At 41.4% G+C, this 26,188-nt stretch overlaps 3 protein-coding genes across 5 annotated transcripts; 1 reads left to right on the forward strand and 2 right to left on the reverse strand.

The window, feature by feature from the left end:
* Positions 1–705: 705 nt before the first annotated feature.
* On the reverse strand, positions 706–8,116 carry sspn (sarcospan (Kras oncogene-associated gene)). Its single transcript, XM_026176322.1, has 3 exons — positions 6,635–8,116; positions 5,048–5,134; positions 706–2,032 (listed from the first exon to the last, which is right to left on the reverse strand). The coding sequence occupies exons 1-3, from the start codon at positions 6,860–6,862 to the stop codon at positions 1,673–1,675; spliced, it is 675 nt and encodes a 224-aa protein (XP_026032107.1). The 5' UTR covers positions 6,863–8,116; the 3' UTR covers positions 706–1,672.
* Positions 8,117–8,260: 144 nt separating this feature from the next.
* On the forward strand, positions 8,261–12,247 carry bhlhe41 (basic helix-loop-helix family, member e41). 2 transcript variants are annotated; one of them, XM_026176320.1, is made up of 5 exons: positions 8,261–8,576; positions 8,671–8,737; positions 8,906–9,016; positions 9,121–9,232; positions 9,570–12,247. In XM_026176320.1, exons 1-5 carry the CDS (start codon positions 8,515–8,517, stop codon positions 10,511–10,513), a joined length of 1,296 nt encoding a protein of 431 aa, XP_026032105.1. In that variant the 5' UTR covers positions 8,261–8,514; the 3' UTR covers positions 10,514–12,247. The 2 variants fall into 2 exon arrangements, with proteins under 2 accessions (XP_026032105.1, XP_026032106.1); XM_026176321.1 differs by having other exon boundaries at positions 8,909–9,016.
* Positions 12,248–13,141: 894 nt separating this feature from the next.
* Positions 13,142–25,317, reverse strand: LOC113026973 (ras association domain-containing protein 8-like). Of its 2 annotated transcripts, none has more exons than XM_026176319.1 (6): positions 25,153–25,317; positions 20,040–20,239; positions 17,766–18,565; positions 17,411–17,608; positions 16,883–17,027; positions 13,142–15,022 (listed from the first exon to the last, which is right to left on the reverse strand). In XM_026176319.1, the coding sequence occupies exons 2-6, from the start codon at positions 20,140–20,142 to the stop codon at positions 14,901–14,903; spliced, it is 1,368 nt and encodes a 455-aa protein (XP_026032104.1). In that variant the 5' UTR covers positions 20,143–20,239; positions 25,153–25,317; the 3' UTR covers positions 13,142–14,900. The 2 variants fall into 2 exon arrangements, with proteins under 2 accessions (XP_026032104.1, XP_026032103.1); XM_026176318.1 differs by having other exon boundaries at positions 24,969–25,317.
* Positions 25,318–26,188: the final 871 nt, after the last annotated feature.

Below are 26,188 nucleotides of genomic sequence, written 5' to 3' on the forward strand. Positions count from 1 at the left end.
CCAAAGGTGCTCTATTGGATTAAGATCTAGTGACTGTGGAAGCCATTTGAGTACAGTGAATTCATTGTCATGTTCAAGAAACCAGTTTGAGATGACAATATGGTGACATGGTGCATTATCTTGCTAGAAGCAGCCATTAACAGATGGGTACACTGTGGTCATAATAGGATGGACATAGGCAGCAACAATACTCAGGAAAGCTGCAGCATTTTAATGATGCTCAGCTGGTACTAAGCGAATCAAAGTGTGCCAAAAAATGTCCCCCACACCATTACACCAACACCTGTGGAACTGCTGCCATGTGATTGGCTGATTAGACCTTTGTGTTAATAGGCAGCTCAACACTTTACCTAAAGTGCCTGGTACCTGTGTATGTAATTACAAAAAAAGGGAAACTGCAACTGCATACAGCTGACAAAAAGGTTTCTATTTGTGCCCAAATATGTTAAGACAGTCTTGAAAGAGTAACTACTGGCATTTTTTTATCCACATGAAATTAATTCATAAAATTTAAGATTTCAGTTAATTAACCTTTTATCACTGACAAAACAATGTAGGGTGTATTTGATTCAGCACTAGTTACACTCTTCCTCTGGGCATACATTTCATTCATATGGAAACTGACTCATGCTTACGTTTCCTGCTTAGCATGTTGAGATTGCAGGTAAATATTGCTAGAGTAGTAATAAATAACACAGAAACCTATTTCATTTAAAAATAAAAACCACCATTTATTTTTTTCCCCGCTTCCTAACACAGCTCAAACACTGTGAAATGATTCACCATAGGTCACTTCAGTCCAGCTGCCAGTCTGAGTCCCCCCTTTCCTCACCCCGTCTCACCCCTCCTCTCTTTGTGGCTGCAGCAGTTCCACTCCTACAGGCTGTTTGACTCATGCTGGCTGCTGGCCACCTTCCACCACAGCCCAGTTCAGTCTGAAACCAGTCTTATGAAGTGTAGCCTGCTCAGGTTATGCTACTGCACTCAGAACTGTGTGGCGTTTACTTGTACCAGCTGAAAAGGACTTTGATAACGTTTTTTTTGTCAGGGGAGTGAAGTCTGTATTTAGCGAGCTGCATATGTTTAGTGGCAAAATTAATAAACTAAATGATTTTCATCAAAAAAACCCTGAAAACGAACCTCAAAATGCACATAATATAAAACAAGGCTTTAATAAAAGGGGATTTTATGCAGTAACAGTAACAATAAATAAAGCATTCATTTTAAGGTTTAAGATTCATCTTACTAATATTTGCTAATGTGTGAACAATCCTTTTTTAATTTTTGAGGCAGTTTCATTCTGTAATTGAGAATCATTGCACAAGAACTCGATGTGTTTTAGGTGTCGTGGTTATGAAATTTCTGTGAATGAGATGAAAACATAACTAACAAAAATATGAAACACAATAAGCTGCTTTTGACTTTACAACTTCTTTTCAAGGACTAAAAATTGGAAACTGGAAGTAGAACTTTACTTATATAAAATACAAAAAGCTGTTACAAAGCTGATACAACTTCCAGCATAAATACATTGAGCTGCTGCCACGTGATTGGCTGACAGAGAACAAGCCAAGGCACACAAAAAGACAAATATTCCAGTCCGCCAGAGTTAAGTCAACCTCCCTCTTGAGCTGACTGACCAGAGGCACCTCGTGAGCTTTGCCATCTTCAATTAAACTTTCTGCCACTGCTGGGTTGAGGGAGAGCCAATCTGAAGACCAGCAAAGAAGACCTGATAGCGGTGCTTCCACATGATGAAGGCACCAACGGCACAGATGAGCGCTTGGGCCAGATTGAGGAAGATCTGGATCAGGAAGTAAAGTGTGAGTGTACCGGTGATCACCTCGCAGTCACTGACTCCCTCGTAAGTGAAGGTGCGAGCTAGTAGATCTTCTTCATCGAGTATGCAGACGCAGGCTTCTACATCTTGCTCACAGATGAAGCTGCTGGTTTGCTCGTAATGGTGGGCAGCAAACGCCATGACCAGCACAGAGATGACCAGGCCAATCATGCACAGGACAAAATACAGGAGCTGTAGGGGCAGAAAGCTAGCGTGAGACCAGACACTATGAAAGCTTTCATCAGAAAACATTTTCTATCTTTTATTCAATATGTTTTTATATTCTAATCCGGCTCCCACTTTAGCCTGTTGTCTCATGATTACCCCACAGTGCCAAAACTGTAGCTTAGAAACAGACGTGCTGGCTCAGTGCCTATGGCAAATTAAGTTCAAAGAGATTACCCAGAATACTCTGACCCTAAGAGTACTGGTCCAGCTCTTAGCACGAAGGGGAGATATCACATATATTCCAGTGACCTGCAGCTACAGCCACCTCCAACCTTTAGTGGATGTCCTGTGTGAGAATACTTGCAGAGAGCATCTAAAAATACAGTTTCAAAATGTGACAGAGGCTTTGTGCTGTTTATGCAACTGCACGATTGCAATAACACTAAACCTTCATCTTAATCCACCGCTTATATAAAAGGAGCCCTCATTCGCTGGTGTATTTTGCTTTCAGTTACATGCTGCTTATAGAGTTATGCAAGTGATGAGTGGTGCTTGATTTGAAACTGCATTTATGTTAATTTTGGAACAGCTGTGAGATGGAGAGTATGGATGATTACAGGGGAGATGCATGTAAAGCAAGTGCATCAACAAGCACTCTGCTGAACAGTGTGGGCTTCACTAAACAGGTGATCGGAAAGCCCAAAGTTGAAAGTAAGGATGCTGTTGTCGTCGTCGTTGTTAAGAGTCTATGTGCTGTCCACTTTTACAGAGCACTTCAAAACTCATAGTCACGAGTGTTTTTACACAGTTAATGAGAAATAAAGTGGTCATATGAGTCCCTATCTAACAACACAGTTAACACTTAATGTGAGAACGGCTCCCTCTCCCTTTGCTCTCTCTTTGAACCAAGGGCAACTGGAATTAATAAACAAGCTCACTGCAAGGCCACAGATTCTTCAGAAAGAGAGACAGTGTAGTCGCGTATTCACTGACAAAGTAAATTAACAAATTAAAACACATTTGTTTTGGTTTGAGGGCTGTTTGAAGGCCAGACAAGGAGGTTTTTTCTTCTACATAGAACTTTTGGCTAAAAAAAACTACAAGAAATGACACCTGACATAAGGACATACTGTGCTGTGAAAAAATATTTGCCCATTTCCTGATCTCTTTTTTTATGTAACTGTCACACTTACATGTTTCAGATAATCAAGCAGATTTTAATATCAGACAAAGATAACCCGAGTAAACAAAAACAAAGATTTTAAATGATTGCTTATCTTATTAAAGGAAAAAAAGCTATCCAAACCTACCTGATGCTGTTTGAAAAAGTAATTGCCCCCATTGTAAAATCTTGAATTAACTATGATTAATGAATTATATTCACCAGCCCCACCCAGGCCTGATTACAACAGACCTTTGAATCAATTAAGAAGCACAAACAGAACCTGACTGACAAAGTTTAGTAAGCTAAAAGATATCAAAAAACACATGATCAAAAGAAACAGCTGAGAAACAAAGTCATTGACATCTATCACTCTGGAAAGGGTTACAAAACCATTTCCCAGGCTTTGGGAGTCCAGTGAACCACAATGAGAGCCATTATCATCCGAGACCAACACAACTTTTCCAGAAGGCCAAAAAAGAACCCAAGACCTGCAGGCCTCACGTGTCTCAGTTAAAGTCAGTGTTCATGATTCAACACTAAGAAAGAGACTGGGCAAAAATGGCATCCATGGGAGAGTTCAAGCTGACCAAAAAGAACACAAGGACTCGTCTCACATTTGCCAAAAAACATGTTAATGATCCCCAAGACCTTTGGGAAAATATTCTGTGGACTGGCGAGACAAAAGTTGAACTTTCTGGAAGGTTTATGTCACGATACATCAGGCATAAAACTAGCACAGCAATTCAGAAAAAGAACATCATGACCAATGGTGGGTTAATAGTCTGGGGCTATTTGCTGCTTTATGAACTGAGTAACTTGCTGTAATTGATGGAATCAAAAAAAATTCTCTTCAGCAGAAATTTTTAAATGTTCATCAATTTGTGCTCTGAAGCTCGAGAACGCTTGAGTTGGGCAGCAGGACGATGACCCAAAACACAACAGCAAGTCCACCTCTGAATGTCTCAAAAGAAAAAAGGAAGGTTTTGAAGTGTCCTAGTCAAAGTCTGGACTCAAATCCAATTGAGACTATTCATGAATGAAAACCTTTCAAGGTGGCTGAATTAAAACAATTCTACAAAGAAGAGTGGACCAAAATTCCTCCACAGCGATGTGAAAGACTCATTGTATCAAGAGGCCAAACACTTTTTCACAGCACTATACTTTGCTGCTATGCAAGACAAATGGATAAATGAACAATGCAGTCAAATTTCAACAAGTTCAATACTGTCTCATTTAGGGATCGGCTAATATCACTAGTTTGTGAACTTAAAAATGCAAATGATCAGAATCTGTGTCTTTCTGGTGACTGAGGTACATCGATGACATTTAAAGCTACACAAAATAGACATGCTAGCATTGTTTTGTTTTTTTAACAAGCCTTTCTGCAAATTAGCAGCATTTTCTAATACAAAATACTGCTGAAGTATGCTGTCTTTACATCATTTACATATTTGAACCTGGTATGCACAGAAGACCCAGACATAAAAAAAGGATGCCCCTTCCCAGGAAACAATGATCGGCTGATTTTAATTGCTTTGAAATTCCAGCTGCATACATTGTGTGGCTAATTAAGCTGTACAATCAAGTCGCATTAATGAAAGCACTCCTCCGCTCACACGGATTCCTGCAGAGCACTTTTAAACAGGAATGCTGTTAAATGCTTTTCTCTCTATGCTTCTGACAGTTGCAGTTCCCTGAGACCAGCTTTGTACTTTAACAGGGAGTAAAATAATGTTTTCTGCAGAGGTTTTCTGTCTGAACACTAAGCCTGGTCATACTTTTGACTGATTCTACAAATCGTGGGACAATTTCAGACACTTGTTTTCGCATTAATAAGCAAATGTTTTAAGTCACCAGGCTTTCGCTAAGCTCACCTTGACAATGAATTGCTTCGATGTTCTCTCATCAGGGACATAGGTGATACAGTACAGGACAAAGCCCAGGATGGAAACTAAACACAGCTGAAACATAACAGAAAAAAAGGGTTTAGCATTATTTGGATAGACTCAGTCATCAAGGCATTAAAAACATCTACATGATTTGTGACAACATGATTTTTAAGCACCACAAAGATCCATTTCATCCATATATATAGCATATATGAATGACTTGTAAATCATCATTTACATACAGTTTAGACCATGAATAAGAAAAAGAAATACTTTCCCCCAGGTTTTCAGAGGTGTTTCCTGGTATTACATGATTCAGCAGTAAGCTGCCATCTGACTACTTTACTCTGTCTTTCCCTTTCACTCCCCTCCTCTCTCTTTCTTGCACACAAACACACTCACACTCTATCTCTGTGTCTTCAGTGCAATTGGAGTCTTGTGACTAACGTGAGGCATCTTATTTAAATGTTTTTCTCAGGTTCTTAAGCACTCAGGATTCTCTGGAAAGTTCTTGATGACCTCAATGTTTTTCACTTGGCTGAATCTCGTGAGGATCTAACTCGGGATGTTGATGTCCAGGGATGTTTTCGAAGGCAGATGGCATCTGTGATAGGCTGGGGTAGAGCCCAGACACAAAAAACACGTTTTTTTAAACATATATCACTGAAAGGTGACCTGAAGTCTTAGCCCAAACTATAATAATAAGTAAATTTGCCTTCCCCCCTTTTTTATTACACATTTCACAAGGAAAGATGAACACTTTGTGCCTCATTGGTTATACAAGTTAAAGTGCGTGCATTTGTAACACTTCAACTTACAGTTTATCCACTTTTTACGTGTTACTCTTAACAAAGTTCACCTTTGTGAGCTGAAACCTCAAAGCTTTACAGTTTAACTGATGCTCCCAGTCAGTTACACTTCAACATTAACAAACTTTCAGTGCTTTCGTGACCTTTTTGTTAATTTCTCTTGAAATTCCACTTCTCGTCTTAACCTAAATGAAACACGCAACTTATCTTTCATTTGTTGTTTGCATCGTAAAAGTTTACTTTTGTGTGAAACTATATGTGATGTGTGCGTGTATATGTGGGGGAGACTGGATGGCAAGGATGCAGAGGTACTGAAAAAGATGTACATCATATTTGCAAATAATAATGAGGTCTTCTGACACTGTGTGGGTGTTCGTGGGTTAGTTTGGAATGCGGCATGCTGTTATTGGATGACTCATCTCATCTGTCCAGATGTTTAAGATTTCTTGGACATGCAGTGTGAACAACAGAAGGTGCAAGCTGATGCATGTGACTGAGAAATAATGGAAATGCAGGTGTATGCATTCAGGTGAATATGACAGATGGAGATTTGTTACCACATGACAATATTAGTGATTTCCCATGGCTACGGTGCCTGTCTGGCAGAGACAGCCTGGTGGGGGCCGGTGTTGACATACAGTGTGCTAAAGATGTACAACACAGGTGTGTTGCTGAGGCTCATGCAGAAGTATCAGAAACCGGAAGTTCCATGCAAACAAATGAGTGTAGCGGATGATGATAGAGCGTAAAGTATGCAGCTTACAATGATCCCAGCCCAGTGTGGAGTCTCCCTGGCCAAAAGTGAGGGACTGATAGCCAACATAAGGAAGGCCACGGCTGTGACAGCCACCCCCAACAGCAGCTGGAGCAGAGCGATGAGCAGAGGGAAACGACAGACTCTGCACTTATGGCCATCTTCTGGTGTTGGGCTCTCTTCTCTCTTCTTCTTGCCCTCCTTCTTGTCTGAGGAATCTTTCTGTGTCTGTCTCATTTCTCTTTCTGCCTTCACTTTCTTTTCCTGTGTCTCTACACGACTTTTACTCTTTGGGGTGTATGAGCCCGCCTGCGGTCTCCCTCCCTTCCCTTCCCTTCCCCTCCCTGCCCTCTCTCACCATAAACACAGCTATGGCTGCTATTTGGAATCAGAGAAGGCTCTGAACTAATATGGAAAACATTTGGACTGGAATCCTAACGCGGCTCCAGTGCCACATATAGAGCAGGCAGCATACTGAGGAGGGAAGGAAGAGGAGGGATGGGAGGCAGGAAGACACAAAGGGGGATTCCAACTTACGACAATAAGATGATTTATCGTGTACTCACATTAAAAACAAAAAAGGGAAAGTACAGAGAGGGATCAGCAGGTATGAGTTAATGAACAGCCAGCACAGAGGAGGTGACACTTCATTAAAGAGCCAAGTGACTGTTTCATTCTTTGTCAGCAGTTACACAAGACAACCATATGCCGCCAGCCAGAACGTGTCACATGACTTACAGGAACGAGTAATGTGATCACAAGGCATGTGAGGGCATTACAGTGGCGCAGATTTTAGTGTTTTTGGATCATTTTAACGTTCGCAAGGGAGGAGCAGGTGTCAGTAACAGATGAACTTTATGTGGTTAAACTATAAATATGCAGTAACACATTTATATATAAAAGGTTTTTATTTCTTTTTATCCTCACGCTTCACGTGTTTATCGCGGTCAATACAGAGAACTAACGGGCTTACGAGAAACCGAGGTGTTTGAAGGGGACTGTGATCACTCATCATTTTCAGCACGTCGGACTAACAAGTCACAAAACTTTATCCCGGGACTAATAAAAGAACTGCGACGCACGTGTTTCAGCACACAGCTGGGCCGGTGCCATGGTTACTGACAACGCAGCTTTGGGGAATTGATGTACAACTAAGGTTGTCCTGTCGCACAACAACGTACATAGAGGGTGCAGGGTGCATGAAAACGCATGAGCGCACACATTTTGTGGACTTTAAAAAGCTCACACCCCCATGTTTACGCTCCGTGTTTACGCCACAATAACCTGTCTGCTGTTCAGGCTCGGTCACGTTACGTGACCGGTTCTTGTTTTTATCTCGCGGAGGCTTCTTTCCCGAAGTGCGACTATTCGTGATCAGTTTAGAAGTCTGTGTCTCGCTCCGGCAGCTCAGCGCTTGCACAGCAAACACGAGCTGTGAAGTTTTGTAGCCCATAAAACTAGATGCAAAACCGCTGCATCTGAGGATCATTATTCTACCTCGCTCCACGCGCCTGCGTCTGCTCCTTTGCATTTTGCGCACGAATCACGTTTCAGCAGCCTGGTCAAAATGGCCTGGACTTAGTCGCCATAGAAGCAGCGTCGATAGCTGCAATATTACAGACAAGGTCTAATTACCGGACTTTGTGCTGGTGCAGCCTACACGTGAGTCGGAAGCTGTTCCCAACCGGAGGCGCGCGTGCGCTCTAACCACAGAGCCGACGGCTTTGCAAAGTGGCAGCTCAGGGAACTATAGACATCAGTCTGACGCGCAGCTCCACTGGAGGACACGCACTGTGCATTATCTGCCTCAGCCGTCCACGCGTGGGTCGTTGGAATAACAAACATTCCCAAAAGAAGCTCAGAAGAAGCAAAGAACCAGCAGAGGAGAGATGGATGAACGAATACCGCATTTACAGGACAGACAGTTCATGGAGCACGCGGATTTCTTGGGGTGAGTATCGCTTTTGGCAAACTCTGTCAAAGTATGCCTAATAAACTGTCATGATGACCTGGTGAATAATCTGACACTTTCCCCGTGTCCGTAGGGTGGATTACCCCTCACTCTACATGTGTAAATCCAAAAGAGGAATAAAGCGAGAGGATGGTGGGAAGGTGCGCGCGTTGTTTTTTAAAAAAAAAAAATTATTATTCTAATATGTAGCTTGTTTTCACAGTTGTTCCTTAAAAATACCACAAATGATATGAAACACACTGTAACTAGTGTTATAGTGTTACTAGCGTGTTCCTGTTCTGATTAATTAAACACTCGTATTTTGTCAGCAGGACGCATACAAGTTACCACACCGGTTGATAGAGAAGAAGCGGAGAGACAGAATCAACGAATGTATAGGGCAGCTGAAGGATTTGTTACCCGAACATCTCAAGCTGTCGGTGAGATCACGAAATCATGAAAGGTTTTATACGTGCTCAGGACATGGCTTTACATGACAGAGACCTCGTAAACAGCCAAACACAACCTCTGATTTTCTCCACAGACGCTCGGGCACTTGGAGAAGGCAGTCGTCCTGGAGTTAACGCTGAAACACTTAAACGCGCTGACTGCTGTCACTGAGCAGCAGCACCAGAAGATTATTGCTTTGCAGAATGGTAAGATGAACGAACTCAATCCTCATATACATAAAGTTTTGTAAAGAAACTGCACTTCTTGACAATAATTAAATGGATATGGGTTTTTATCATTTAACTGACCGGATTTGGGGAAACTTTATTAATCTCCGTTTTTAAAATAGCAGAACGAGCAGAATTGAAGAAAGAGGAGCTAGAGTAGACTCAGCTTGGATGCTTTATTGTGTATTTCAAGATTCTTCCTATTAATACCGCATCTGTTCACTTTGTCTGAGTCGCTAGCCTCGTCTCGTCACTAGTTATGATGAGCATCTTACAGAATAATGATCTGTTACTCTTCAAACTCCTTGCTTCGCAGGAGACCGGTCGATGAAATCTTCCATTCACGCTGATCTGGATGCGTTCCACTCCGGATTCCAGGCCTGTGCCAAAGAGGTCCTGCAATACCTGAGTCAGTTTGAGAACTGGACAGCACGGGAGCAGAGGTGCGCGCAGCTGATCAACCACCTTCACAAGGTGCTGGCGCAGTTCCAGCCCGGCGCGCAGCCACTACAACACCAGCTGCCCGCCGGGGACGCACAGGATGGTCAGAAATCTGACAGCCAAGCCAACTGTGTCCCCGTCATCCAGAGGACCCAGGGTGGAGAGCTCAACGAGAATGACACAGACACGGACAGTGGATACGGGGGCGAGGCAGAAAAGAGCGATGGCAAAGATAAAGAATGTGAGCGCAATAAGGCGCAGGGACCAAAGGCAGTGAAAATCAAGCAAGAGTTCGGAGATGAGCGGGCTGCCAAAAAACCAAAGATGAGCTGGCCTGTGAACGGGGCAGGGGGCGCAGACCTCACCAGGCCCGACGTGGCGTTTATGAACTCTCTGATGGGAATAAGCAGTGTGGGACAGCAGACACCGATTTGCATGCCTTTCTACTTCATTAACCCCTCAGCCGCTGCTTCTTACATGCCTTTTTTCGACAAGAACAACATTGAAAAGTACATGTACCCTGCGGCGGCCGCCCTTGCTTCCCCTTTCCCTTGGCTATATCCCGCTCACGCCTCAGCGGCGGCGGCGGCGGCCGCTGCTGCCGCGTTCCCCGGCCTGTCTGCGCACTTTGGAGCCGCTTCTCAGTCCAAGGACTCACCCTCTCTAGACACCGACGGGTCACTCGAGGCTGACGAGGGCTCACCTGAGGAGCGCGAGGAGAGTCCCGCTAGTGACGACGGAGAGGGTGACGTAGGCGACACGTCCCACGAGAGCAAGAGTAGCTCACACGACCAGTTTTCTGGGTGTCAGAGGAGCTAATTAGTCCGTGTTACCTCTCTGCGCATTCTCGAGGAGTTTATGTATCTTCATTTTTTTTTAAATAATTAGGCTAGTTTTAAACGGGGTTTCACAGGAGAGTTGCTCTTGTACAATATCTTGGCGAAAGAGAGGACAGTTGTGACGGCGCGTGCCTTTTGCACTTATGCTAGATTAAACAATCTGAATGATTATCGACAATGATTGACACTACACGGCCGTGTTGTGCTGGAGTTAGTTTTTTTATCCTCTTTGATAAACTATTTTGACATGGCAGCATTGGTGCCAAAACTTTGAGTACTGCAGCAGTGCGCAATATTCCAGTCAATGAGTCTCTTTGGATGTATGAAGTTGCAACTGACCTCTGCCAAGATTATTAATAACTTGGCTGACTCTGACTGTAAATATTATTACCTGAAAGATTCATTACCATGTAAATGTGTACTAAATGGGGCCTATAAAATGGGTGGTCCTGGAAGTGCATCTATCCCCAACTTTGCATGGGTAAGCTGGGAGGCACATTACTGTACCTCCTGAGAACTGAAACGCATCCCCCTTTCAGAACATACACAGACAGCATCTCCATCATACACAACACATATAAAAGTCTCATGTTTTAATAAAACATTTGTAATACATTCACGGGAGAGGTGTTATGCATAAATTCCTTCATTTCACTCCCACTAAAGTTACTCTGGTTTCCGTTGCTTTCTGTATCCTTGTGGCAAAAAAAGAAATAAAAAGAAGAAAGAAACAGATGTAATAAAACCATTAATGGAGAGACAAAGCCTTCATTCATAAGGATTTGCTTGACCAGCATATTGTACATCCCCTGACTGAAGCATTTCTGCACAGAGATGCAGTGACCTTCTGTACCTCCAGGAAACATTGTAGGATAGCACCTTAAAGATCTTTGATATTGAATGTACCTGTATTTTCCCAGCTGTTAAAGTTTGTATGTAGAATGGCATTGCTCTTTGAGTTACTCTTTTAAGTGCACTTTTTCTGCTTTTACCCACTCCACCCTGAAAAGTCACCTCATCATTAAAGTAAATCATTATAGTTCTCTTTGAACCTTTCTATTGTGTGGTCTTGAAATTTAAAAAAAAAAAAAGATTTTGTTCCATCAATGAAAAGAGATATTGGATATTTTGTGATGATTCCATGCAGTAAAGTGGGAGTTAACCAAGTTGCCAGATTTTACAAAAAACTGATTTCTAGCTCTTTCAGGGGTTAAAATCACAATCAAGTTTGAAAACCCTGAACCCAACTACACATCAGGTCATCATCTGGGATACTGTGCTATCATCATGTAAAACCATCGTTTTTTTTTTTTGTTTTTTTTAAATGGTCTAAAACTGGGAAAGAAAGTCTGGTCATTTTAAGAACTTTATCCTGGCCTCTTTTTTATAAATAATTCCCACTAAGTATAGTGCTGTTCTGCTTTTTCAGATTTCTCATTGTATTTCGCCTACATGACATTGCTTTTGTAGTTTTCCTCAGCTGGGTTTTTGCCTCAGATCTGTTATCAGCTGTTCTATAAAGTGGCATGTGTGTTTGTAAATAGGTTTTTGTGAATATATCAAGAAGTATACATGTCTTTGTCAATGTTGTAGAAGTCTATGGATTTTTTTTAAAGACTTAACTGAGCAACTGTTGCACATTTCGTTAATGCTTTACACATATGCTGTTCTAAATTATTGCTGATGAGTTGTAAAATAAATATCAAAATCTGAACATTGCAGATTACTTATTATTCTACACCAGTTTTTCATGTCTTCACAGTCTTACGTGCAATAAAATCCAGCTTCGGTCATTGTCTATTAATAAGCAACAAGTACATACACGTGTAACATAGGTCACGAGAAACAATACAAAATATTGGACAGCATTAGTATAATGGGATTAATGAATAATAAAAATATTAGAAGTTCAATGGGTGGAATGTAATGCTACACATCAGCTGACAGGTCACAGCAGAGGAATGTACAGTAAGCCAAGGCTTTAAACAAAAGTCATGTGATAAAAGGGGTGATGAAGTGAGATTATAGTCTGTCTGTACAGGCTGAAGAAAAACAGGGGGCCCTCATTCCAACCTGTCAAAAGCTTTAAACAAGGTTAAAACCAGTCTTTGTTGTTGCCGTTAATTGGCTTGTCGCAATATCATTTTAATATTAACATGGCATTCCAGTTTCTCACCTTTTTTTTTTGAAGCAATCTTGGTAACGGTATAAACAAGTTCATTATACATGTTCCATCATTGTTGATGGAATAAGACCCACACTACAAATCCAACAACAACAAAATTCAAAAAAAGTCATTATTATGGTACAAAAAAGAAAAACCCTTGAAAGTTTAGATTGTTTTTGGTGAAACTTCAGTTTCACCAAAAACATACTTTTTCTAAACAGCTCATTTTCATATTCTAACATTATTCTTTTTCCTCACTGCATTCTTTTGCATGTAAACATACCCAACTCCTGAGCATTTCCCACCATGTTTGCCTCAATTACAAAGTAAATGTCTCCCCCTACTGGTGAAAAGCGGAAACACTATACAACGTAGTACAGAATCTTTTTCATTTACACCCATGGGCTGTTTTTAACACTTACATCAAGCACCAGCGACACATTTAATTTTGTCAGATGGTTTATTGAACCATGCAATCCATGTCATATCAGCAACCTGTTACAGCCATACATCTGTCAACACTTTGCAGTATATTAAGGCAGAGAAGAAGAAGAAAAAACAACAACAAAAAACAGGTTATGTACAGTCGACATCTTACGCTTTTCTAGAAGATATGCAGCTGTAAACAACGACCATAACTATGAGACAGTACTGATCCAACCTACAGTATAAATGTGCTGCATGACAAGTAATAAATCTAAACTAATGTTTACTTCATTTTACAGCACTACTGTTATGGTGACAATAATACACCAAGGGGAAAAAAAAAGCATGAAAACTAATGTACTTTCCTTCCACAGGGACACAAAAAAACAAAACAAACAAAAAAACAACAACTATAGAAAAAAAATACTATATACTCTTTGCTGCTGTGCCGTTTTAGCTTCTCTCACTAATATCTACTCACATTTGGTCTAAACTGGCTCATTCCTTAAATGGCCCCACTAAAGATTTACTGTACATTATTTGAATACACCCACTGTGGAATTGATATAAGGCACTTTGATGTAATTAGCAGCTGGACTACAACCCAAGGAGTTCACACGTTTGTGTTCGCGTGCACCACACACACACACACACACACACACACACACACACACACACACACACACACACACACACACACACACACACACACACACACACTTTACTACTTAATAAGGGCTTCATACCTTGGCTATTTTGATGCGCATAGTTACAAACAAACTCTAATAGACACACTAGCTTAGCTGGAACTATCCACCCTATTACTACATGCCTCCATTTTCAGATATAACTAACAGATTAAATGGAGTGTGGTTGCTGTGCACATTCATATATGGACAACATAATCATGCATCAAGACCTGCCTATCTTTGGCCACATGATAATCAAGAAAAACAAGCATAACACATTTGGCAAAAATATAGTGTGAGGACACAAAATGAAGAAAAAAAACAAACAAAAAACAAAAATCAGTGTAAAAGGATTAATAACACCATTTCAGTGTGCAGATATTACTGCAGGAATGAGGAACAGCATTGGTATGACGGTAAATGCACCGCTTGGTAATAAAATATACTAATCCACTAAATAAAGATGAAAAGTAAGAAAACATATTTACAATAAGCCATCATTTTGGTGCATACAGAATGCAACATTCTACAGTAAGGAAAGCATTTGTGCATAGTTTTAATTTGAACAAAGATCGCAGGAATAGATTCTGATATGCAAAATGATGGATTGTTCACAATTTTACTCTAAGTAGATCCTTCACTTATTTAAGAATCAGCTGATTTTAAAGACACAAGGTTCATAGGTTCACATACCCAAAATTCCAAAGGCAATAGTTTTGATTCACCATGCTATGCAGAAAACAATAAACATCATTCAGCAGGTACTGAAGTGAGAGTACATCAGGTGGATATGTTTATAACAAAAAGCCAGATGTTTACATGGTAATTTATTGGTTCTGTTATCATTTTTTTTCATGCCATAGCTGCTAACCATCTCTCATTCCTACCAAGTGCTCCATGCCTTTTAGTCAAAGATTACATCTTCAAAGTAAAGGTTGCCTTAATTGAGAAAAAAAACAAAAACAGTGCATAGTAGTGTGCTACGGAGGCATTCTGTACTAAAATATCAACTTACAAAACTGTTCTGGGGTGAAACTGGCTGTTGGCACGGGGGCAAGATGTGTTGCTTCCACAGCAGAACCGTCTCACACATAGATCCCTTCTGGGTTCAGACCAGAGCTGAGAGGACTGTGAAGGGCCCGGAGATGATTGGGCATTGGGTGGGTTGACACAGGGCGCTTTAACGAGCCAGACAGGGGCACTAAATCTAACAACAAATATAAAAACATCACCAAAATGAGAAACAATAATTATCAAGAGCATTTCAAAATTTTAATAATAAAAGCATTGGACTGTGGCAAGCGGCATCAAAGACTAACATTTAGCTTTTTTTTTTTTTAATTGAAAACTTGATTTATGATCAACTAATGCCCCAAAGCTTATGAATAAATGCAAATTTTAATGGTGAGATTTCCAAATGACAACCATTAGTTAAAAACATACACATGCTGATGATGTAATGCAGTGTAATTTTGCTAAACGGGCACCAGGGGGCAGGATTGGGCCATGCAAAGAATCAGCCAGTGCAGTTAATTTTAATGGCCAGGAACTAAAGCCTTTGTTGATTTACACTCTGCACTGAAGGTTACAAGAAGATCATCATCAACCCTCCATTATTACTTTTCATAATGAGAAACTATTACCATGAAGTGCATCTAAGAGATCCAATGGTGTAAACAGTTCAATTCAATTAGCACAAATCCAATGTGGCATACATTATTACACCATCAGTATAACCAAACTATATAACCAGCTTCACTATATGCACAGTAAATGGAATTCATTCAGATGAATGACTTCATTTAAATAAAGCGATTCAATATTCAGTATTAATAAACGCAAATCCAGGTTTTTATTTACTTAAAAATAAATGCTCAGTTTTTAAGGAGGTGTGAATGTGGAGTACCAAAATCATTCCTATGCATGAGAATAAAGGCTTAATTATTATCATATTTATGCCTTTGCATTTATACATTTGGTTCTGAGGTTGTTTTTTTAATGTTTTTACAAAGGCTGAATTGCAAAACTTAAGAGTTATATCCAACTGTGGGTTGGTATCGTAAAGTTTTTAACAACTAGCTGGATGATGGTTCATTTCCTTTGTTGCATTACTTTCTCACTGAGTGCTCTTAATTTATGTGTCAGCTGTCTGACGGTTTCTTGTAGGATGAGATAGCTTTGGTCCAATGACCCACCACAGAAACTTCTGAAGATGTGAAGGAGTCAAGAATAAATAAACGTAGCAAACAACTGATACTAGGTCTCCCTTTATCCAGACTGATGTGAAGATTAAAACTGCCACTGAAGGGGGTAATAAACTAGGTCTGAGCCCTTTACCTACCACAGTTTTCAGCAGGATAATCTCTCTCTCTTTCTCTCACGCAAACATACACTTAAGCTTTTATCCTACATAATAAAGAACTCTCACTCTTGCTCCCTATGAACATACATGGGCATACTGAGCTCCCTAGCAACCTTGCCTTGAGCCTTTGCCTTCCCAGTTTAACGAGTCAGTTGATGGGACAAGGTGAGGGAGAGCCATCGAGATACTTTTTTCTACCTACCAGTAATCTAATTTGAATCCCTAAAACCAAGTCTCGGCCCTCAGCAGTTAGTCTCTACCTGCTGGTCCAAGGTGAATACAATCCCTACAGTTTACAATGAGATTAAGCTCAAAGAAAACAAACACTTAAACACACAGCAGAGTCATTTTCACTCAGCATGCTGTTAAGACACGAGGCAGCAGAATAATGAGCACCTTGATGGAACAGACTGACTGTATTAATGCACAGGCAAACTCAATCTCAGCTTTCTTACTTCATTAAAAAAAAAAAAAAAAAAAAAAAAAAGATCACATGTTAAGCATGTGAAAAACCACCAAAGGCACGCTGCAATTTGACATACCATTAGTTCAAAGAAACCACTGTTACAGACTCCACACTTTGGCTAAAAAAAAAAGCATCCATATTGCAATACGGAGTTGTAGTTACATATTTTACTCCAAAGAAAACTTCCCAGAAGACCCGAAACAGCTACTTATTCAATGTTTGGAAGAAAATTTCAATACCTATACCGGGGCTGTTGTGGGTACTTCCTTCCTCAGCAGGTTCAGCTGGCAGTACAGTGACCTTGGTGCCAGTCTGCTTGATGAACTGCTGCAGGTTAACCTGCCTCAGCTCCTTGGTCAGCTGCTCCAGGTCATGCTGCATGTCCTTCAATAAAAAAACGCAGCAGTGGGAGAAATTATTTTTCAGAAGACCGCAAAGCATTACCAGCAGCTTCAGACAGCTTCTTTTTCCATGAAAAGTTCAGACAAATGCTCAAAATGTTTGACTAATTAAAAAAAAAAAAACAACAACAACAAAAAAACCATCACATAGAACAACAGCACTTGTTTGTTATCTGTGGTTTGTTATCAGTGTTTCCTATTGATTCTAAATTGAGTGAGTAATACTCAGCACTCCTCTATCACTGTTCCTCACAGCTTAGAGGAACAGTGCTAAAGAAGAGCTTGCTGATAGAGTTGTGTTATAATTACATCATTCTGCAGCAGTGTTTTCATAGAAAGTTTGCACACTGCATTCAAATCAGTCACCTGCAATTTCTTGCTACTCTGTCCAAGCGACCTGTCCACAGCTTTGCAACTGCTCTCCAGCTGGACAGCCTGTCTTTCTTGGGCCTTCAATTCTGATTTGATCCTAAGGACCTGAGCCCGAGCCTCAGCCTCACTGACCCACTGGGTCTCCTGCCGCTCTCTCTGCAGTTTCTCTTCTTCCAGGCCTGCCTCTACACCCTGAAGGTGGAAGAAAAAGAAAGAAACTAAACTACTCAGGAAAAGGAAGGAAGAAAAGATGACTAGAAAGTCTGTAAAACCTTTGAAACAATGATAAAAACGTATTTTCCGCCCACAAATCCAATCTAACAAAAAAAAGCTCCCACATACAACACACCTGCACCATTGCCAGTTTCTCCTCAATCTCCAGTTCACAGCTCTGCAGACGCCCACGAAGCTCCTGCAGCCTTTCCTCCAGCTGTCTCTCACTTTCAAGCTCAATTTGTAGCTCAGTGGCCCAAAACTCCTCTTCCTCCATCTCCACCTCATTCTTCCTCAGGTACTTCTCCAACCTCAGGATCTCCTCTATTAACCCTCCACCTACACCTGGGTTCCCAGCGCACCCTTCACCTCGCCCCCCTTGTCCTTCAGCCCAGACTTGAAGTTCAGCTTCATAGGCCTCAAGCTTTTTTTCCAACACGTTGAGAGTTTCTCTCTGCAGACCGACCAGCCTGACAAGATCTTCCATGCGGCAGGCCCAAAGGCTGGGGGACGTGGTCCCGATAGTGGGTCCAGCATGGTGAAGACTTCCTCCATTTCCTAGAAGAAGCCTTCGTTTGGCTTCGGCTTCACCAATCCGGCCTCCGCTCAGTATCTCCCTAAGGCTTCTGGGTGCACCAGTGAATGTAAGAGACTTGCGGCGGGGTTCACGGCGGCGAAGGGAGCGATCATTGGGATGACGAAGCTTTGCAAGCGGAGGGAGGCTTTGTCGATGCAAACCGCGTTCTGGCCCCCTGAGAGGGGGCCCTTCTGAGGGGGGTCTTTCAGTCAGTGAAGGGCCTGTGCGGTGCAGGATCAGCTGGACATCACCAGCATACTGGCCCCAAGTGTTCAGGGAAGCCACGGGGCTTTCGTGAGGGGCTAAGTGACGCTCAGTGTCGCGCCATTTTTCTACAAGAGTGTATCTTCCAGTGCGACCTGAAAACAACACAGTATAGCACATTTACATTTACGTGACAACTGCTGCTAGAAAAAAATCTCTAAAACAAAGTCATAGAAATGCAGTTGTGATGTGATCAACATACACTAAACATTAACTAAGAAAACTTGGGTCCTAATATTCAACTGGATGTTGAGACGACAAAGTCTGAAAGATGTGCGTCTAGCATTCAAACTCCAGAGATCCCATTCTGATCAGGTATCTGTGGGAAATGCTGGAAAAACTACCTTATGAACCTAAAGACCTGCCACCAGCAAACCAGTGCCAAGAGTCCCACTTTCACACCATATTCTGGCAGGACAAGGGAGACCTACAAATATTATGCAAGTGGTTTTAACTGATTGGTGTTTACAATCTTTCCAACCTTTAAACCATTAGCACACACAGATTAGAATGATGACCTCATTGGAATGATTTTTCTGGCTGCATTAACAATAACAGTTAACAATTTCACCCAGCTTATTTACATGGTTTCTGAAACACCTTATAGTGGTTTTTATAACTGCAGCAAGAGCATTGAGTCTCACACTATAGAGTACAGTCTGAACATACTGTAAAAATACTGTCTGGAATACAGAACATTCAGCCTAAACAGGATGCGAGCTGCACAGATCTGCATTGTTGGGGTGTTATTAAGCGATTTCAGCTCAATGAGCAATTCTTTCACAGTACATTTCATTCAATGATTATAACAAAGAAACTGCTTTCTGCTGTTTAGGGAAAACGTAGACACAACACTTAGTAGTAGAGTGCAGACAGAAAAGGTTTAAGTACCAGATCAATACTGATGTCTGATCACTTAACATGGCGTTAAAAAGCAAAGGAGGGGGCTCAGAAGTGCTGCTTTCTCAGTTTGGCAGGAGACTGAGGGATGAGTCAGACTTTCCTTCCTCCCCCTCCTCCTACCCTGGGCTTTGTGGAAAGTGATGTCAATACAGTATGCTCAAGTGCCCCTATTCTTGCAGGAACCATATGGAAAGAGAGAGTAGGGTGTTGAGATTTAAGGAAGTACCAATGAAGCCTATGTCCCACTACATCTCTGCAGGGACTTAGCATGTAGGCAGGAGAGTCTGTTTTTTCACTTCATTAGGACTTACTTGGCATTTAGGGGATTTAAACCAAGATTAAAGCTTTGTGGGTTGGCTAACGCATAAAAATACACTTGATGAAAGTTAATGTCTGTTCAGTGTTTGTGGTATTAAAAAAATATTTGTAAACTATTCAACCATTGGGCCAACATGTATAAGAAAAAGAATTTATTAATATTAGCCAATTATCAGTGTCTTTTTACAGCAGGTGTAACCTTTCATGTTTTCATGATGACATTTTTGTGCAGAAATCAGTTACTTACTGATGCATGACAATACTAATACATTCACACTACTTGAATCATTTTGAATGAACTTCTTTAGGTGTGCTTATTGTAGCTTTCATAAAATAGGGATTATTTACCTATGGCCTGTGCCAGAGCAATCACCACTTCCTGGCAGGTGGTTGCCTCAGTGACCCCACAGACAACCCTCTGGACTCCATCCACCCATACCTTGAGCTCCATGCTGGGTCAGAAGCAAGGGGGCCGGGTGCTGCGTGCTGGCCCCAACATTACTGAAGGTGGCAATGGCAGGGCAGCGGAAGCCCCTCTGATTAATTCGCTGTGGAGAGAACAAGGGGAAACAGGAAGTCTTTAGTCTGCATGTACTCAAGGCCAAAGGTGTATACTTCCTACTTGTTAACAAGAACCCAGTTGAGAAGGGAAAAATAATAATGTGGAGGTAGAGTGGCGCTATTTTCGCAGTAGGTTAAGGTAAGAAATAATCCAGTGAGAGTGACTCAAAGAGACTGGCATGCCAGGGCCAGCTGGCCATAACGCTGTTGTTTTGTTCTTCTCTATGAATAGGTACATGTCTGTTGGGGGTGCAGGAAGAGAGTGCCAGGAGACATTCCCAAGGCCAGTTCCTGCTTTTGTACAGCTGCGACGAAAGAAAGATTAACTCAGTTAGCAGGGTGGACAGAAACAGAGAAGGAATGTAAATGTAATTTAAAACAAAGGAAAGAAAGAATTACAACACAGGGGAGTAGAGATTCGTTTTGGATGCGTGCTCACGGTTCTGTAAAATGGCCGTGGCATGTATATCGTATTGACAGAATCCCTTATTCTCCACTGTGGAACAATACAGCAAAATACAAGAAAAGATGTATCCTCGTGAAGTTTGTTTAATATTAACATTGACTGATTTATACCAACAGCTATGTGGCTATGCCTATGAAAGCTGGTTACTTACACAAAGATGTAAATAACCAGTGACAAAACACCACACAAGAAACAAGAATCTACATGGAGGCATCTGTCGACATGCACTTCAAGGACAGCAACCGAATGAATGCATACTTTCTCTGCAGACCTGTATCACTCTCCATGAATCTAACCTTCAATGCACCTACACTACTGTGTCAAAAGGTTCTTTTGTTCACCCCCCGCCCCGCCGTTAAACCTCCTGTACGCCCCACATATCCCCTGACCACAACCACAAAGTCACCATCGCCAATAGTTTTTCTAAATATGGTCAAGACGTTGTGCAGTGCTACAAGGTATGGTATGCAAGAATAGAGAAACAGAAGTAGACTTCTTAATAATATTTACTGTTTTAAAAGATGGTCCTCAAAGCCTATCAGAAATTTAAGTTGATATTTTTAAAATGATTGTTTTTAGAAATTTAAAAACAGCCAAAGTGTTGGATTAAAAAAAATTTTTAAAAAAATCTTTTAATCCTCCAATTTTCATAATACTGACTGAAGAATTTTCTACCTATCTGCAATACAAAAAGCAGAAAAGCAAAAACCCTACGTAGTTTCATTGCAGTGTGTGTTATGTATGTATGTGCACTAGTGTCATCTAGTTTCAGTGCTATTATCCTTCTTTTAAAACAGAACCTAAATGGCATTACATGCTTGAAGGACGTAGAGGAACATGAATAACGGCCAACACATGCAGACGCTTAGATTTTTCTGCCATCACCCAAAAGACCTTTTTCCAGGGGGGCGTAGAAACAGTAACAGGCACTGATTAGGTCTTGATGCAAAGCAGTCATAGTGGAGCAGCCAGAGGTGATCAGCCATTCTGATTGGAAGAAAAAAAGAAAAAAAAAAAAACAAAACAAAAAACTATAGCAACACTTCCAGACTAATGGCATCTGGCTGAAAAGGATTTTAAAAAGACCACTGCATGGAACACTTTGTATTTCACTGGCATTAGAAATATCTGCTGGCTGATTCAGGGCTTCTTCTTTGCAAAAGCTCTATAAGACTCAGAGGGGAATTTACAAATGTCACTCGGTTTAGTCCAGGCTTGCAACATTTGTATTCATTACCATTAACCCAGAAAACCCAACTGATGATACAGGCACAGCGGTGCGAGGCAGAGTGCCATCCTGAGCCCTGCAAGCTCCATTCCTCTGGCCAGTCAAAGCCACAGCCTGGGGAGATGCCCGCCTGCTGATTTGGGCAGCTTGTGTTTTGCCAGAGAAGCATTTCACAAGACAGAGAAACACTCGAATTTCTGCAAATTCTGCTTAAGCCCATTTGAGCCATGATCAGCTGCATAAAAAAAAAAACAACAACCCCAAATGACTTTAGTGACCGCTCACATTTGTTTCGGTCTGGTATTGGTTAAGTAGTCTTCTTTGAGTAGTGAGGTGTACGAGCAGAAATGAGCAGCCTGCCTGGCCGGCTGCTGATGACACTTCTCCAGACCTACAGGAGCACACCAAGCTGGCAGGGAAAAGGCTTCTACTGGCTGCTGCTGTAAACAAGCTACCATATGCTCCTGTGGGTGTTTCAGCACAACCAACACATTTCAGTAACATACAGTATACAGAAATACTGTAGGAGTTTCAATGTTAGAGCTTAAATACGGAACTGCGTCTTGGATTTACAGTCTGTCAGCCATCGCGATCTGGCAGGTGTATTGTGCATTTTATCAGTATGCTGAACAAGGAGACATCAAAGCCAGTGTGCTTCACCAAGGAAAAGGCCTGTAAAGCAGCAAAAACAAAACACAAGACTATGAAATAAAATTGTTCTTATAAAATTCCAGTTCCTGTCTATATTTGCTAACCATTGTTCAACAAGGTGGTAAACAATGCTATTAGCAGAGGTTCAGGCATTCAGGCATTATTGGAATTCGTATTCAGCATCTTTATTAATAAAGATTTATAGCAGAAGCCTTCTGAGATTTAAAACTCCCCCACACTGCTGTTAACTAAATACAATAGGATCCTTCTTACAGACTGGAGCAACAAAAGTCTTCTCTAAACCTTCCAGCCTATTACTTACCAAACTTTAATTCAAATTGCACACCCTGCAGGGAAGCATGTAATTAGTAGCAATTTATACTCTGCTGTAATTGGTAACAGACCTGTTGTGAAATAGATCACTGTGAGCAGCCAGAGACAGATGATGGTTTTATCGTGGAGGCGACTGGGTTGGAACAAACAGGAGTAATCTACTGCTTCCCTTTTAGTCAAGCGCTACAACTACATAAACAAGTATAATCCCTGGCCTTAAATCACTTGTGTGAGGCAAAAGTTTTTAATTAATGTAAGACACGCTGACATCATGGAACAATTGTGGCTAAAAGTTATCCATCTTGCACTGATGACCAGATAAAGAAGTTCCTGTTCACAGATATGCCAGCCTAGAGTGTGTACAATGTCCTGTGCAACTGTAAACATCACAGAGCATGGTAAGGACCAGAGAAAAGCCTTGATCCTGGAGAGTGAAAACTGATAACATACAGGGTATGCATTCCTGGGCTGTGAGAATCCAATAGGCCATGACTAAGAGATAAGAAAGCTATGGGGTCCTTTGCATAGTGATACTGGTGGCTATGGAAAGTACAACAGTAGGTAATGGCACCTAAATAACATGAACCTACAATAATAATAATTACAAGGTCAGAAAAATTGCGTTTGCAAGGCTCAAACTGAGGATTCCCAATTGATGGTTGTTGTCCATTTATTGCACCTATACTAAATCCGCTGAAAACGTAGCAGAAGATAATGGATTGCATTCAACATACTTATTACATGTGAAGCTTTTTAAATGTGTGTGCCTTAAGTAAATGCCCCAAGCCACCAAAGTAACCCCAAAAATAAGGACAAAAATGTTTCCAGCACTTCCTCAGAATTTGTGTTTTCGCTCTGAAGATAGGAGAGTTTGGGATTAAACCCCCATCCAGTTAGGCTACACCCAGCACCCACAGCTCTTGGGATGTCTCCAGTGGCCCCTTGCCCTGGAGCTACTCCTCTCTCTTTTTTTCTGTCTGGTTGATATTAAACTATTAAGCGCTGAAGCAACCTCCCCCATTTGGGAGGTCAGTGCTGGCAGAATCTGGAACATCTGGACAGCACGTTCAGCCAGCAATAATGCCGCCTTTGTTCCCTTGCCATATTCTCTGCTCACTAGCCAGCTTTAAAGAGCCAGAGGGCCAAGCAGCAGGCTCCTGCAGCAGGGCAGCACAGCGGCGGCTCAGCGGGGCAACCAGAGGCCTTTGGCCAATTTCTTTTACATGTTACTGTGGTTTGCAAAGCTGCAGCTGTGAGTCAAACTGTTGCGTATGCGTTTATAGAACTCAAATGGTTTTTACAGGAGTAACTGAAGTGGCAGCCACGAAAAAAAATGTGCCAATTATATATATATTTTTCCAGTCTGTAGGTGGTTGTTTTCAGCCTGGTCTTCATGGTTCTTTACAGAATGCAGAAAAGACCACCAAATGACTCGATTCCGCTACAAAACCCAAGTAATGCTCCAAGGCTGCAGAGAATAAGACATTGTGCAAGTGCAACAACTCTACAGGTTGGTTCTGCTGCACTTGGTGTGTGTGTGTCAAAGTGGTTAAAGCACTGGAGCTTTAGACACAATAAACCAAGTGGCTCTATATGCAGATTATTAAATTATTAAACATGCATACATACTTTTGAGACCATACGAGCTTGACATATTTGCAGAAGAAGCTGCAGCTTACCCGATATTGTGGAAAAACCCGGGGCAAGCCAACACAACACGGGCAAACATAGACTTTGAGCACGTCACATGATTGTAACTGACAATATTTCTAAAATTCACATGAAAGAACGCAAGGAGCATTGTGAGCTGAAACACCTCAAAAACAAGCACCTTCTAGCTGCTTGTGTAGCTCGAGCTGTAGTGGGTGTTGAGTGGGAGGAAGCCCGAGAAATGGCGATAGTGGGCTGTAGTGGGTCCTGAGCAGTCTAACTAAATTCTACTACAGAAATGTTTCCGTTATCTCCGCCTTACACGCAACTACAGCGGACTCAGCTGCGGCGCAATCTGCGAATAATCAACGTTGCGTAACGGTCTTACCTTTGCTGGATTAAAGTTAGTCCTTCCTGTCCGGACCGAAGTTTAGAGGGAAAACACAGGTAGAGGAGAGAATTCCGCAAAATTCGTCCTCCTTTTTCAGCATTGCCCAGTAAATCACTACCAACGAACTGCGACAAAGTCACGTTTCGAAAACAGAAAAAAAACAGAGGCTTAGGAAACCCACCGAAAACAGATGAACTGTCGCTTCAATCCGCGGTCCGAAAGTTTGTGTCAGTCCTCTCTAGGCACACAGTCTTTTGCGGTCTCACCAATAAGATGCGGAAAAAGCCCCTCTCCCCCGTTTCATTACTCCTGCTGGAGTCGCATTGGAACTGGGACGCACCGCAAGGCATTGTGGACTGTTTTAAAGCTGCAATACACTGTGAGGGGGAGGATGACTTCCAGCCAACTTTTACAGATCCGCAGACTTTTTAAAAGAAGAAGAAAGATACCATGCAGGGTTTTCTTACATAAGGAAATACTGGGATAAGGGGGGATGTCGCGTAGGCTGTGACTGAAAATCTGCCCGTGAGAGAGCGAAAAAGCTTTGAACTACAGTTAGACTGCACCAAAAGAGTGAAAATAGACATTTAAACACCATCGTGTTTTACTTCCAGTTCTGTTGAGACACCATAAAGGCAAGCTCACATAAAGAGCTGATAAATCATCATTGTATCATCTAACTGAAAAAAAAGTCAAATTGGTGCTCTGAACACTTTTATTTTCAAACAACATCATTTACACTGTCAAATATTCATATTAGAAATCACGTGAATGAATTTGTAGGCTGCATTTACATTCCCTCAGTTTCTTGCAAATACACAGCATGTAGATGCATTCAAACTGATGCAAATGATGAAGATGAGCCTACAGCAGTGAGACCGCGTATAAACGGAGGCTTAGTGCCCTCTTGTGACAAAACAGACTTTCCTCTTAAATTCTTAAGGACAGAGAAGTGGTGCAATCAGTGGTTTAAGTGCTCTTAACCAACACGTCTGGTGAGGTTTACATTACTTCATCCGAGGTTTGGTATAAATGTATACATTTTTATTTTACTGATGTGCATAATCGCTTTTGTAATAACCAATTTGATCTTTGCCAAATTGCTTTCAAAACTAAAGCACAGTGGACTGTGTCAGCAAGTATAATGTCTGATATATATATATAAACTAAATTCTCCAGATACACAATAAACATCCTCCACACTGTCACAAATCAGT

Source organism: Astatotilapia calliptera, chromosome 7 (genome assembly GCF_900246225.1).
Source record: "Astatotilapia calliptera chromosome 7, fAstCal1.2, whole genome shotgun sequence".
NCBI classification, from domain to species: domain Eukaryota; kingdom Metazoa; phylum Chordata; class Actinopteri; order Cichliformes; family Cichlidae; genus Astatotilapia; species Astatotilapia calliptera.

Excerpts from the sequence above, each read along its gene's own strand:
- bhlhe41 (XM_026176320.1), top strand. The coding sequence starts at position 8,515 with ATGGATGAACGAATACCGCATTTACAGGACAGACAGTTCATGGAGCAC. Across the intron at positions 8,577-8,670 it reads GAGCACGCGGATTTCTTGGG|GGTGGATTACCCCTCACTCT; the intron begins GTGAGTATCGCT and ends CCGTGTCCGTAG. Across the intron at positions 8,738-8,905 it reads AGCGAGAGGATGGTGGGAAG|CAGGACGCATACAAGTTACC; the intron begins GTGCGCGCGTTG and ends GTATTTTGTCAG.
- LOC113026973 (XM_026176319.1), bottom strand. The coding sequence starts at position 20,142 with ATGGAGCTCAAGGTATGGGTGGATGGAGTCCAGAGGGTTGTCTGTGGG. Across the intron at positions 17,609-17,765 it reads AGAAACTGGCAATGGTGCAG|GGTGTAGAGGCAGGCCTGGA; the intron begins GTGTGTTGTATG and ends TTCCACCTTCAG. Across the intron at positions 15,023-16,882 it reads CCACAACAGCCCCGGTATAG|ATTTAGTGCCCCTGTCTGGC; the intron begins GTATTGAAATTT and ends ATTTGTTGTTAG.
- sspn (XM_026176322.1), bottom strand. The coding sequence starts at position 6,862 with ATGAGACAGACACAGAAAGATTCCTCAGACAAGAAGGAGGGCAAGAAG. Across the intron at positions 5,135-6,634 it reads CACACTGGGCTGGGATCATT|CTGTGTTTAGTTTCCATCCT; the intron begins GTAAGCTGCATA and ends GTTATGTTTCAG. Across the intron at positions 2,033-5,047 it reads CGAAGCAATTCATTGTCAAG|CTCCTGTATTTTGTCCTGTG; the intron begins GTGAGCTTAGCG and ends CTGCCCCTACAG.